This window comes from Equus quagga, chromosome 13, assembly GCF_021613505.1.
Source record: "Equus quagga isolate Etosha38 chromosome 13, UCLA_HA_Equagga_1.0, whole genome shotgun sequence".
Taxonomy (NCBI): Eukaryota; Metazoa; Chordata; class Mammalia; order Perissodactyla; family Equidae; genus Equus; species Equus quagga.
The window spans coordinates 4701134-4715379 of NC_060279.1; the positions used below are offsets into that span (position 1 = coordinate 4701134).

Sequence of the window (14246 nt, forward strand, 5' to 3'; positions counted from 1 at the left end):
CATTGTTGGTCATCAAATCTCAGAGGATGCTACTGGCACCTAAGGCCAAGGATGCTGCTAAACACCCCACAATGCGCAGGACAGCCCCCAACAACAGGGAATTATCCAGCCCAAAATAGCAATGGGGCTGAGGCTGAGAAACCCTTTCTAAGCAGCACTTTGGGTTCACTTTATTTTTCACTATATATACTTAATAAACAGATCAATGAAAAATTTTTAAAAAGCTCCCTCCATAAACACACACACATGTGCTCCAAGAAGAGACAGAAGCTGTGCTGAGAATAAGACTGAGATGATTACTTCTATCACGAGATAAACAGTGATAACTACTTTAACTGGTTTTTACCCTTACTTATTTGCTTTACTCATTATCCTCCTAGAGTCCAGCAAACTAATTAAACTCATTTCTAAAATTGAGAATATTACTTTAAAATAGCTTAAAGTAGTGTCCCCTCTGGATAAATTTTTTTCTGATGACCATATCTGATACAGATGCCATCATACGTAGCCCTGAAGAATAGGGGGTGTCCCCTCCCCCCGTCACATACCGCCACTGGTTCCCAGACACTCCTAGCGTCCTCTTCTCATCCCTCACTCAGTTACCCCCCAAAAGCGTTTACTAACACCTACTCTGTGCCGAGCTCTACGCTACAGCTGGAACCCAGGCTGAACAAGATGCCAAAATCTCTCCTCTCCTGGAGCTTACATTCAGGGGCGGGGGACAGAGACGGCAAACAAATAAACAATAAATATATAAAATAATTCCAGAGAGTGGTAGTTTCTAGGAGGAAAAATACAACGGGGTAAGAGGAGCGGGCCTGGGTGGGCGGGCCGGGAGTGGGGGGCTCAGCAAAGTCTGTCCGAGGAGGTGACATTTGAGTAGAGACCAGAAAATGATGCGAGGGCATTTCAGGCCGAGGGAAGAGCCTTGCAAAGGCCCTGAGCCAGAATGAGCTTGGCATGTGTAAGGAACACGGAGAAAGCCGGAGAGGAGGGAGAGCCGAGGAGAATGGGGACTCCGAGAAGTCAGGGCCAGATCCCGTACGGCCTCATGCGCCACATGAGGCATGTGCGTTACACTCCATATGTGACAGGAGGCCACCAGAGGGATGTGACTGACCCGTGTTTTCAAAGGGTCGCTCTGCTGCTGGGTGAAGAACAGACTGCAGGGGCAAGCGTGGGGGCAGGGACAGCAGTTAAGGGGCCGCTGTCACAGCCCAGGTGACAGGCAACAGCTCGGACCAGGGTTGTGGTGGCAGAGGTGGTGAGAAGTGATTAGATTCATTAATCTCCAACATCTTAGAGCTAAAAGAGGCCATAGAATGGACTCATTCTAGTCGTGTTATTTCACAGATGACGAAACTGAAGCCCAAAGAGGTCAAGTGAGTTACTCGTAGTCATACACATGACCATCGGCAAAGCCCAAATTTCCTGACTGCCATCACTACACCTGTGTCCTACCCAGCCATCCCCAGGGTTGGGTGGTAGGAATATGCACCCTCTAGAGGGTAAAATAAATGACTATCTTGGTCCAGGGCAAGGTCACCCATGGCCTCCTGGCTGAATCCAACGGGCCCTTCCCTGAGCTCTCTGCAGCGCCTGACACCTTGGACATTGCCCCTTTTTTCTGAGACTCCCTCTTCCCTGGGCTCCTCTGATCCCGCTCCCTCCTGCCTCTCCCTCCTTTCCATCTTACCAGTCCTTGTGACCTGCAGTCATCCGGCCCTGTCTCCCAGGATGGCAAAGGCCCTGTCTCCCAGGATGCCATCCGGGGCACTCCTTCTCCGTCCTCAGCTACAGAGGGCGTTAACTGCTGCCTCCTCCATGTCTCCTCCCCTTGCAGTGGTAGTTGCCTGTATCCAGGCCTGAAGCCAAATACACTCTTGAGCTGTTCAGTGACCTGAGCCTATAACTTTCCTTTCTACTTAAGCCAATTTGAGCTGGATTTTCTACTACTTGCAAAAGAAAGAGTCCTATTTGATACCTCACCTCTCTTTATGCTCCCTCTCTATACCCACTAAAATAACGAGCCCCCAAAATCTCCATCTATAGCCTAGACAACTCTTTGCAACTCCAGATTCATATCCACCCACCTAGTGGATGTTTCCTCCCGTATGTCACACCCAGGCACCTCAGATATAACATGTGTAAAATGGAATTCATCATCTCTGCTTCTACCATCTCAATATGCTATTCTTCATGTTTTTCTCTACCCTAGAAAAAAAAAATCACTACCCTAACTCAAATCACTCAAGACAGAAACCTAGAGCATTCTAGACCACTCCAGCCAGGTAATCAACGGGGCTGAGGCCCGACTGACACTTTCTGACTTTGGGTAGAATAATGAACATATCTGAGCCTTGGATGTCCATACTGACTTGCTAGGATTCAATGAAATAACGTATGTAAAACAATAAATGTTGGTCACTTCCATTCCCTATCACAGACATCTCATAAATTCTAACTCAAAACTTCATCCTCACCGCCATGACCCCAGCTCAGAGCCTCACCATCTTTCCCCTGGATGACTACCAGACGCTTCTATCTAATCTTTGATCTCACTCCAACTCCCATCTGTCCCCCCCACCTCTGCCAGACTGACTGTCCCCTGCACAAGCCGGCTGTACCATGTCATCCTCTGCCACCCGCAGAATTCATTCACTGGCAGCTACCCTCCACTTCAGCTACCCTGAATCACTCAAAGTTCTCCAATACCCACTGCTGTTCTCCAGTTCCGTGACTTTGCACAGACAATGTTTCCAAAGTCCAGAATGCCCTTTGTCCCTCTTCTCCCACCCAGAGAAGAGCTCATCCTTAAGACCTGGTGAAGAAAGTCACTATGTAAGTGAACGAAAATATAGATGCTGCAGGCAAATTCAAACCCTGACCTCCCTGGTGCTGGAGAGGAGGGAAATTCAAAAAAAAAGTAAAAGACAAGAAACAGTAGTTTAAAATATTTTTAAATGAAATAAAGCAAAGAAAGAACGGAGAAAATTTAGGAAAATTTAACCTTGAGATAGGAGAGGACTTCCTAGGTAAGACAGTAAACTTGAAGCCACACAGAAAAGTGATACAGCTTTAACTATATAAAAATTAAACACTCATGCACAATCAAAAGTAAAATAAGCAAAGTTGGGGAAGAAGACATCAAAGGCAAGATGCTTGACTCATTAAGAAAGAAGGATTAAAGTCCAGAATTTAGAAAGAACCTCACCAATTGATGAAATCACAACATTTCAATGGAAAAAACTGGAAAAAGATTTGATGGAGCAATTTTAGGAAGAGCAAATTGATTAAGCTTTTTTTTTTTAAGGGCAAATTTGGAAGACTCTGTCAGTACTTAAAATGCACATAATTTTGGTCTGGAATACTCTCGAAGATGTAGGTTAGATTTTTAAAACTCTATAAGCAGGTACATAGCATGCTACCGTATTTATTCTTTAAAGGGAGAAAACAGAAGATACATTTTATTTGCCTATAGATGCACGGACTATCTCTAGAAGAATACACAAAAACTGGCAAAATTTGTTGTATCCAAAAAAGGAAATAGAGGGCCAGAGTGGGAAGGAGGTGTTACGTTTTATACGCTTTGAATGTTGTGCCTTATATATACCACCTACCCCCAAACATTCTACACCAAATACTGCCTATCCCCAAACATACCACCCCAAATACCACCTACCAAATATCCTACCCCAAATACAACCTATCACCAAATATACCACCCCAAACACCATCTATCCCCAAATATACCACCCCAAATACCACCCATCAAACATCCTACCCCAAATACGACCTATCGCCAAATATACCACCCCAAATACCACCTATCCCCAAATATACCACCCCAAATACCACCTATCCCCAAATATCTTATCCCAAATACCACCTATAACCAAATATCCTACCCCAAATACTACCTATCCCCAAATATCCTACCCCAAATACTACCTATCCCCAAATATCCTACCCCAAATACTACCTATCCCCAAATATACCACCGCAAATACCACCTATAACCAAACATCCTACCCCAAATACCACCTATACCCAAATATACTAACCCAAATACTGCCTATCCCCAAACAAGTCCACCTAAGAAAGCTATTCAATCTCTTTTTCTGCACAATCTCCAGATCTCAATAAACAAGGGAATCCTGCTTAAATAAATGTTTAAAATATACATTCCCTTTGAACTCCACATCTAAGAATAACTTTTGTCCAGAAATACTCTACATGTGCACAGAGATGTATGTACAAAGATGTTCACTACAGCATCGTTTACAATAAAGTTGGAAACATCTAAGAGTCCATCAACAAGGGGACGTTTAAATAAATTATAGTGAGTCTATGCTAAGAAATACTACGTAGTCATTCAAAAGAATGAAGTACACCTATGCTACCGATATTGGAAGATGTCCAAGTCATATTGTCAAGTCAAAAAAGTAAGTCACAGGGCATATAACTACATATGATGCCCGTTTATGTATTTTTAAAAGTATATTCAATACATTAAGGTTTGTTCTAAAGTTTGAAATGCAGATAATACTTTTATCATGTCTTAAAATGTAGTATCAATAAATTATGCATTACATCTTCAGCTATGTTTGACTTGGTGAGCACATATTTGTGCCCTGGAATAATACACTTACAGTGCTTACCTCTGAAGTGGGGAGATGCAGTGGAGGAGAGGTAAAAAGGATTTTAATTTATTTTCCTATGTACCTCTGCATTTTTAAAATCTTTTATGACTCATATTTTTGAAAAATCACTATAGTCCAGAATGCTTGCCACTGCTTACTCAGGGTCAAGGCTTGAAAGTGGCATGTGGGGGGCGGGCCGTGTGACTTCAGCCCATGCTCTCAGTGCAGGGCTCTCTCACCTGCTACTTGAATAAAACACAAACACCATCCCAAATCCAAGGTGTCTGGTCATGTTTTACCCCAGCCACACTCCTTATGCTCCCAGCACTCCCTGAACACATCTACCATGAATGCCATCCTCTGTCCTGCCGGGTGCACAAACTGGCCAAGGAAACAGATAAAAACTAGTTGGAACCACTCTCTTGGTGTGGGACTAGACTCACAGATGAGACCGGTACTGGCTGAATGAATGAAGCACCGAGTCATAAAGCCAACCCTGCCTCCACACTCCAGGGACACCGACAGCCATCTCCAGCTCGGTCGATGTTTTTTGTTCTCAAAGAAAAACAGCAAGAAGACAGCATTCTCCCCTCCAGTCACGCTTTATTGCATCTGAGAAGGACAGCAAGTGCTTCCTAAGGTCTGACACAGAGGTTGCAAGCTGGCAGTCTCAGGTCAGGCCACAACCGGCCTGCACACAAAATTTGGTTGCTCTGCACATTTCTAAAAATGTTTTGAGTCAGTTCCCAACTTTAAAAACATGGGGTTTTCCATAAAAATTAACAGCTTCCCCCGAAATTCAGATCAGGCAACAATGTGCTGGAGCCTCGTGGCCCCTGCACCTGCGTCTTCACGGGGAGGCGTGCTCTGCACACAGTCCCCCCCTGCCCGCCGGCCCCCCTCCTCCTGCAAGCAGGCTTCCTGAGGGGCCCCAGCCGGCAGCAGTTTACACTGTACCTCCTTTGGCTGACACTTAGGTCAGTCCCAGTTCAGCCCATTCTGCCTTCCACGGAACCTAAGCAAAGAGCTGAGCCCCTCTGACCACGCGGCCCTCCTTGGTCTCAGACTCTACTGCACAGGCTGCAACACAAAGAGAAGGACCTGAGTGCCTGAGGCCTTGGATTTAATTTCTAAAATGCCAAGAAGGCCTCTTTATGAGGGGTCCCTAACGTCCCTGCCATGTCCTGAGTTCAAGGACCCACCTGTGTGATGGAGGCCACAAGAAAAGCACTGCCAAGTCAAAAGACCCGAGTTCAACCTTGCCTCCTTACCAGCTGAGCAGAGCACTTCACGTCTCCGGAGTCTCTGTTTCCTCGCCTATACAAGGAGCTAATGGCACTTCATGGGGCTGTTATGCGAAGGAAACAAGAGTGTATACGAAAGTGCCTGTAAGCATCTAACAAGTACAAAAGAAGATGGGTGTGACCGGGACAGGAATAAGGGCGCTCTGGAAGAAGTGGCACAAAGGGGTGGCGCGCATCCCAGCTACAGGGAGTTGGATGCAGAGCCCCGAGCTGCACGAGCTAAGGTCCCTCCCACCTCCTCTTTCTGCTCTGAGGGCTTGGGAAATACCCCTCCTCACCTGTCTCAGTGGCGGCAGTAAGATGGATCATAAGGGAAAGCCACCTATTTCCCCAGGCAGTAGGCTCCGGAGCTCACGGCCAGGTCCACGTCCAGGCGCAGAAGAGGCCGGGCTGAACGCGGGCTGGCTGGCTGGGGAGGAGGCACAGTGATGCTCGTCCTCCCAGCCTCCAGCGGCCGAGACAGGCTTGCCCGAGGTGGTCATTACCCCCAGTGGACACAAGGAACTGAAGTCCTTTCCCTCTAAAACCACACCACCTCCCTGCTTCGAGGGAGGAAAATCACATGACCTGCTCTTGAAAGCACTTCGCAAATGCAGGAAAGGTACAATAACGAACAAAAATAGCCTCAAAGATGTGATACAAAGTGATGCTAATGCACGGCCGTGTGGTTACTGGAGAGCAGACCTCTGACACGCACCAAAATATCCCAGTTATCCAACGGACATTCTCATCGCACATGCCTTTGTCAAAAGGTTGCACGGGGGTTAAGCTCTGGCCCGGAGGGCGCAGAATTCTGGCCAAGACCCCACAAAGCTCACCGAATGTCCCTCTCGCAGATGTGCGGGCAGAGGAGCCCCGCGGCACCAGCGCGGGCCGGGCGACTTCTGGGCGCGCCTCCCGCCCAGGCTCGGGGAGACAGCGCCCTGAGCCCCGAACTGGAGCATGCTGCTCACCTGGAACTCACGTTTTCCCGCCGAGGGTCGAGGCCGCTTCGCCCCACCCACCTGTCCCCGAGCGGGCCCTGAAGCCACTCGGCCTGAGGCGGCACGACCCCTATCAGCCGAGTCCGGGGCACACGCCGATGTCCTCCCTTCTCGGGGGGTCTCGGAAAGGGGCTTCTGGCGGCGCAGTGGAGGTGGGGCCAGCAAATAGGAAGGGCCTCTCAGACGCCCTGGGGGACGCGCCCCCAAGAGCTTCCCACAAAGAGCTCCGGCTCCCCAAAGCAAGGCGGAGTGTCGCCGGGAGGACGGCCCCTACATCCAAGGGGGCGCGCGGGGAAGCAAAGCGCCGTGGGGGCGGGGAGGCGTGGGGGAAGGGGCGCGAGGACCCCGCCGGCCCGGCCCGCCTGCCCCGCACGATGCTCGGCCCGCTGCATCCCGGCCAGCCCGCTCCCGGGCCCGCGCCCCCGCCCCTGCCCGGTGCTCACCGTGGAGCCGCGGCCGCGGCAGCTCAGGGCCGGGCCGGGCCGCCTCCCCGCCTTGGCCGCCGCCGCCGCCGCCGCTTCCTTCCTCCCGGCCGCGCTCGGGGACCCGAGGTTTCGGGTTTCAGCCGCGAGCCCCGCTTCGCTCCTCCCGCCGCCCCGCCGCCAGCACGCGGACCCGGCCGGCGCAGGCCAAGTAACTTTCCGGCGCGCCCGCGCCCCGCCCGGCCCGGCCCGGCCCGCACGGCCCCCGCGCCCCCACGGCCGCGCCCCGCCCGGGCCCGCACGCCCTGCCTCCGCGGCCGCCCCCCTCCAGCCGCTTCTTTGCCGTTTCTTCCTGCGAGCGGCGCGGCTGCTGCTCTTTGTCTCGCCCTTCCCTCTCAGCTCGCCCCACTTTTCTCCTGTAAACCTTTGTGGTCCCTGCTCAGGCCTTCCCGATCCCGTTCCTCCGTCCCAGTTCCAGTCTCCGGGACGTCCCCTTCCCATTTCTCTCTCCATCACACTTAGACTTTCGGATTCCTCTCGTAGCTCCGCACAGCCCCAGTCTCCTCCTCCTCCAGTCCCGCCGTGGACCCCTCCTGGCATTTCCTGCTCACCGTTCATTCAGCCAACCAACGTGTACGAGCATCTGCCTGGTGCCGGCACTGTCCTGCGCCCCGGGAACATCACGGTGAATCAACCGCGAAGCCAGCCTTTGAGGGGCCCACAGCCCCTGGGAATGGGCGGGCGGACGTAAACACATCTTTACAGTCTACTCCACTCTCGCTCTGAACCAAAGGGCTGGGAAGCAATAATTACAATACACAGACCAGGGAGCTGCCGGTTCAGAGGACAGAGCAGTTCCTTCTCATAATGTTTTTCCCCTTCCTCACGCCCCACGGTCTGTACCGTCCCTAGCCTCCTGCATTTTCTATGCAGCAGTTATAACAAGCGGACGAAAACTTGAAAGAAATAGGAAAACAGCTTTAAAAAGGAAAGAAGGAAGGAGAGAGAAACACGGCAGCAGAAGAATCAGGTAAGAAGTTATAGAGCCCAGTTCACCAAACTCCAGCAAAAACTGATGCTGTGCCAAGAGCAGGATTCACATTCCTCTGAAATCCATCTGCTTTGACACACGCGTTAATTATTCCCTTGTCTACAGATTGGCACTGTGGGAGCTACTTCCTTCTTATCATCAGGCCACTGAGGCACCATTTAGAACAATAATTTACCATCCAAAACACCCAGCTTGTCCTCAGGGACAAATAGGATCATGGGGAATCAAAAAGTAAATGGATGCCTTAATACTCCTATGGGATAGATGCTTTATTTGGTCAAAAACTGAAAGCGGAAACTCCTTTCAGAGTCGAGGTCACCAGCAAGCCAGATGCTTGAAGGAGCTTAAAACAGTCTGTTCTCAAGAATGTTTTAAACTTTTATTCTGAAATCCCGGTTACTTGTTAATTTGCGTTGACTCAGGCACTGGTGAAGCTTTGTGACCCTGGGGGAGTCATTTAACCTTGCTGAATCTCAGCTTATTCATACATAAAATAGGCATACTGGTGCCTGCCTATACTCGTAATTGCCTAGAGTTAAAAGGGTGAAATTAGGTAATATAAGTAAGTCACCTAGTGCCGTGGAACCTGAGAGGTAAGCCCTTTTGAAAGCTGTTTTGCAAGAAAAGTCTGAAAATATATGCCAGAGCCTGGCATGGAGAGAATGAGAATCAAAAACGATTATGGCTCTTTCAGCTCCATATCCACTCATGATGCCAAAGATGTCCTTCCCATTCTTATTCTGTTTCATTTGGAGCTCTTCAACTGAAAATATTTTTTTCTCCTGCTGCTTATTATCAAATATATTATTTATCACAAAGGCTTTCTTCCCATAGCTTCTAAGCTCAGAATTTACTGTGCATTCAAGAACAGAAATTGCTGCCAGCAAATGCATTTTTTCAATTGCTCCCTTAAGATTGCTTTTTTTCTTCTAGAGCTAATATTGAGATGTGAGCAGTACTAAATGCAGAGAAAACATAGAAAAATTATTATTACAGTAGTTATTTCACTATATATCACTGTATAGGTGACAGACCTGTGAAAAACATGACAGTGATTTTGTACAAAATTAAAAAAAAAAAAATAGGAGAAAGCTATATAATAATTCTCCTTTCCCAAATCAGTTTCATAAGCCATTTTCTCTGGGGTCCCTCCACAAAACTTCAGAACTAAGATAATGAGAGGCCTCGTCCAAGGGAATCCTAGATGCTGGCTGAAGAATCTACCTAGAATGAACCATCTGTAATATAAAATGTCTTTTCAATCCAGCAGTCCACATAAAACTGTCGAAGCAAAACTGTGAGGTGTGCGGTCTGTTCCGCATGGAGTTACTCCCCCGCTCTTCACAGGCTCAATCCTTCCTTTCCTTCCCAGCTCAGCTTACATGTCACCTCCTTGGAGAAGCCTTCCCTGACCAGTCTAAAAGAGGGCCTCTAATCTCTGCTCTCTTGAGTGCTCTCTATTCTTTTTCTGTATAAAAGTGATTCCAGTTTATGATCTATACCTAGTTTTTCTATTTCTTTGTTTATAATTTACCTCCACTCGTGGACAAATTCCAAGAGGGCGGAAACCCCATCTGCTTTATTCACCACTATAGGATGAGGGCCTAACCCAGTGAAACTTTCTAAATAAATTAATGAAAAAGTAAAAATAAATAAAGTATGTCTTCAGGGACCTCTGGTTCTCAAACTTTTGGATATATAAGAATTCCTCGGAGATTTCTTAGATACAACACCATAAGCACAAGTGATTAAGGAGAAGTTTGATATGTTGGATTTCATCCAAATTAAAAACCTTAGTGCTTCCAGGGACACACCAAGAAAATGAAAAGACAACTCACAGAATGGGATAAAATATTTGCAAATCATATATCTGATAAAGGACTTATATTCAGAATATATGAAGAACTCCTACGACTCAATATGAAAAAGATAAACAACCCGTTTTGAAAATGGGTAAAGGATCTGAGCACACATTTCTTCCAAGAAGACATATAAATGGCCGATAAGCACAGGAAAAGCTGCTGGACATCATTAGTCATTAGGGAAATGCATATCAAAACAATAAGATCCCACTTCACACCTACTAGGATGGCTATAATAAAATAGAAAATAGGGGGCTAGCCCCATGGCCTAGTGGTTAGGTTCAGCACACTCTGTTTTGGTGGCCCAGGTTCGGTTCCCAGGCATGGGCCTACACTGCTTGTCAGCAGTCATGCTGTGGCAGCGACCCACATACAGAATAGAGGAAGATTGGCACAGTTGTTAGCTCAGGGCGAATCTTCCTCAGCAAAAACAAAAAAGAGAGAGAGAGAAAAGAACAAGTATTGTGGAAGACGTAGAGAAATTAGAACCTTTGTACATTGCTGGTGGGAATGTAAAATGATGCAGCCACTTTAGCAAACAGTTTGGCAGCTCCTCAAAGTGTTAAACATAGAGTGACCATATGATCCAGGAATTCTACTTCTGGATCTCTATCCAAGAGAAATAGAAACATACGTCAACATAAAAATCTGTATACTCATTTTCGTAGCAGCATTATTCATAATAGCAAAAAAAGTGAAAAAAAACCCAAATGTCCATCAATTGATGAATAGATAAACCAGATGTGGTCTATCCACACAATGGAATATTAGTCAGCCATGAAAAGGGAAGAGGTACTGACACATGCCACAACACGGATGAACCTTGAAAACAATATTTATGCTAAGTGAAAGAAGCCAGTCCCAAAAGGCCACAGATTATATTATTCCATTTATATGAAATATCCAGAATAGATAAATCTATAGAGACAGAGAGATTAGTGACTGCCAAGGACTGGGGGTGGAATGGTATGGGGAGTGACTGCTAATGGGTACCAAGTTTCTTTTGGAGTTGATGAAAATGTTCTAAAATTAGATTACAGTGATGGCTGCACAACTCTGTGAATATACTAAAAACCAGTGATTCGTACATTTTAAGTGGATGAACTTTATGGTATGTAAATTACGTCTCAATAACACTCTTTTAAAATAAAAGAATCCCTTGGGGAGTTTGTTAAAATGCTGAGTTTCAGGCCGCATTCCCCGAGATGCTGACTCTTTAGGACTTGTGGACAGCTCCTGTTTGCTGTTCAGCATCCATTCCCTCTCCTGCAGGGAGCGCGCCCTCAAATTTCCTTTGGAAACCATTGCTTGTGCCTGGGGGTCAGGCAGAGGGTTTGCGCAGGAGTGACCTCTCCCCCGGCTCAGGGGTGGACTCTGTCAGCATTTCCCATCCTTTTCCACCACATGATTGGTTCAGGGGTGCAGACAGGTCAGAATGAAGACTCAAGGACATTTTGCTGAGAATACCGGGTGGAACCAAAACATAGGAAGCGGAGTAGGGAAGAGGGGGTGGGGTGAGAACAGGAGAGTTTAGGTCCCGGCTGAACTATTTGATCTTGGAGACAGCCTTCCCTAAAGTTGACATACCCTGACTGATCAGTTTCGGGAGCCAATCAATATTTTTTATTAAGCCAAATAGGTTCATTTCTCTGTTACTTGGAACAGAAAGCGTCTAACTCAGTTCTCAATATGACGTTTTGAAAATCTGTGAGGACATTTTGGGGTTGTCACAATGATTAGCAGGCATTTAGTGGGTGGGGACCAAAGAGACCAGGTGCCTTGCAGTGCACCCCAAAAAGAATAATTCCTCTCACGTGTGGCTTTTGAAAGACCCATGAGAAACTGCTTACAATTTTCTAAGTCTGGAATCAAACTATTTTACATCTAAGCACGGGGTGGGTTTTGTGGGTGGTTTTGTTACACACCAGTTTGTCCAGGGATGCCGTTACTGCATACATTGAGGGGAGAGTGTACTTTGATTTCTTCAAGCCTCATCAAGACGTGTTCATCATCTTGGAAAATCCCATCCCTGTTAACAATGCCACTTATCATTTCACCAACACAAATCAAGTGATCCTTCTGCATTTATCTGTCACATCACGGTGATCTACCTATAGCTGCAAGTGTCTGGCCACTTCATAATATCATCTAGTAGGGTTGACATGTTGAAATGAGTATTATTTAGTTGTTCATTCATTCATTCAACAACTCTTTTCTGAATACGCATTATGTGCCAGCGCCTGGCACTCTTATTCTAACAGTAAACAAGAAAGACAAAAAACCCTGTCATCATGGAGCTTATATTGGGGCAGGGGGCAAGGGGGATGCACTAAAAAACAAAATACATTCTGTTGTAGAGAGTGAAAAGTGCTAAGAAAAAGCCACGAAGGGGAAAAGAACTGTCAGGAGCAGGGGTCGGGCTTGTAATTTTGAAGATTGCAATCAGACAAACTTCACTGAGGTGTCTTTTGAGAAAAGACTCGAAGGAAGTGAGAGAGTCAGGCAAGGAGATGTCTGAGGAAGAGTGTTCCAGGCATGGAGAGCAGCCAGCGCAAAGGTTTGGAGGAACCAACATTTCTCGGTTGTTTAAGGGACAATGAGGAGACCAGGGTGCCTTGTGAGTAAGAGGTAGAGGATTAGGACAGGAGTTCAGAGAGGAAATAGGGGGCCAGATGGTGCGGGGTCTTACAGAGCCTTTGGGTTTTCTCTGGGACAGATGACAGCCATGGATAAAAGAGTGATATAATCACTCCCTATTGTTACTAATATTAAGAGTATCACATTAGGGGCTGGCCCCGTGGCCGAGTGGTTAAGTTCACGCGCTCCGCTTCAGTGGCCCAGGGGTTTCACAGGTTCGGACCCCTGGCGCGGATATAGCACCGCTCACCAGGCCACACTGAGGCAGCGTCCCACATGCCACAACCAGAAGCATTCACAACTAGAACACACAACTATGTACTCGGGGGCTGTGGGGAGAAGAAGGAGAAAAAAAAAAAGATTGGCAATGGATGTTAGCACAGGTACCGATCTTTAAAAAAAAAAAATCTTATTCACAATATTTTTTTTTAAAAAGTATCACATTAAAGTTTCGAAATTCTATATGTAGGTAGATTACGTCATTATGAATTTCATTCCAGATATCAAAAGGTTGTTACAAAATATGTGTTATTTGTTTTAACAGGTGTGTTAGATTGGAGAACTCTTCCTCTAACGAATATGTCAGGTCTGAGGGGGGACCCCAGAATTCTGCATCTTGCCAAATATCCCAGGTGATCTGATGCACGTGGCTGGGGCCCATAAGTTGGAGAACAAGCCTTCAGCTTGTTCTTCCTTCTTTTGTGATGTCTTGTATGCAAGCAGTTTTCTCTTCTGCCTTCATACCATGCATGCTTCCAGAAAATGTTGGAGGGGTCTTACAAAAGAAGACATGGGCACAATGTGGCTGATAAAGTAGCTGTAGCAAAACTATGTATAAGGAAGAGAGAGCTAATGTGCCCACACGCCACACACAGGGGAGGTTTACTCTGGGTTGTGTCTACCTGTAAGTGAAGCCATCTGTAACTCTACGGGCTGCAGACCTCACTTGAAGCCGTCTCATCTCCTTGCACCCTCTGCTCTGTGTTTGAGGGTGAGAGAATAGCGTGTGTGTGTGTGTGTGTGTGTGTGTGTATAGGATGGCAAAAGAGAAGGAAGAAGAATCTGTCCAAAATTACAGGAGATGTGGGCATTTGAAAATTTCTATCAAAAACTTTTTGCTTTTAGGATGATGGATTGTCTGTTTAAAATGTTTGGTTAAATCCAGGCAACCTTCTCAGAGATGGTCTCTGTAGAGTACACAGACACTCAGATTTGACAAATATGTACTGGGTTCCTACTATATGCCAGTTTCTCTCTGGACATTTTATTTGCATTATTTCACTTGGTCCCCATGGTGACTTATTAGATGCTAGTTGACGGAGATCTCCACTCATTAAATTCAAA

The 14246-nt window shown here is 46.8% G+C and overlaps 1 protein-coding gene across 5 annotated transcripts in view; it reads right to left on the reverse strand.

The window, feature by feature from the left end:
* GPR161 (G protein-coupled receptor 161) overlaps window positions 1-8044 on the reverse strand; it is a 52553-nt gene extending 44509 nt beyond the window's left edge. For 3 of the 5 annotated variants that reach the window (XR_006891495.1, XR_006891494.1, XM_046681518.1), the window contains exons 1-2: window positions 7374-7586; window positions 6226-6356 (exon numbers count right to left, since the gene is read on the reverse strand). Coding sequence is in view for 2 of the 5 variants with exons in the window: in XM_046681518.1 (XP_046537474.1) it covers window positions 6226-6256 (31 nt within the window). In the remaining 3 variants the exon portion in view is untranslated. Of the gene's footprint in view, window positions 1-6225; window positions 6357-7373; window positions 7587-7963 lie in introns of those variants that run through there. The other 2 variants (XM_046681519.1, XM_046681520.1) reach the window with 2 other exon arrangements.
* Between the last annotated feature and the right edge of the window lie 6202 nt (window positions 8045-14246).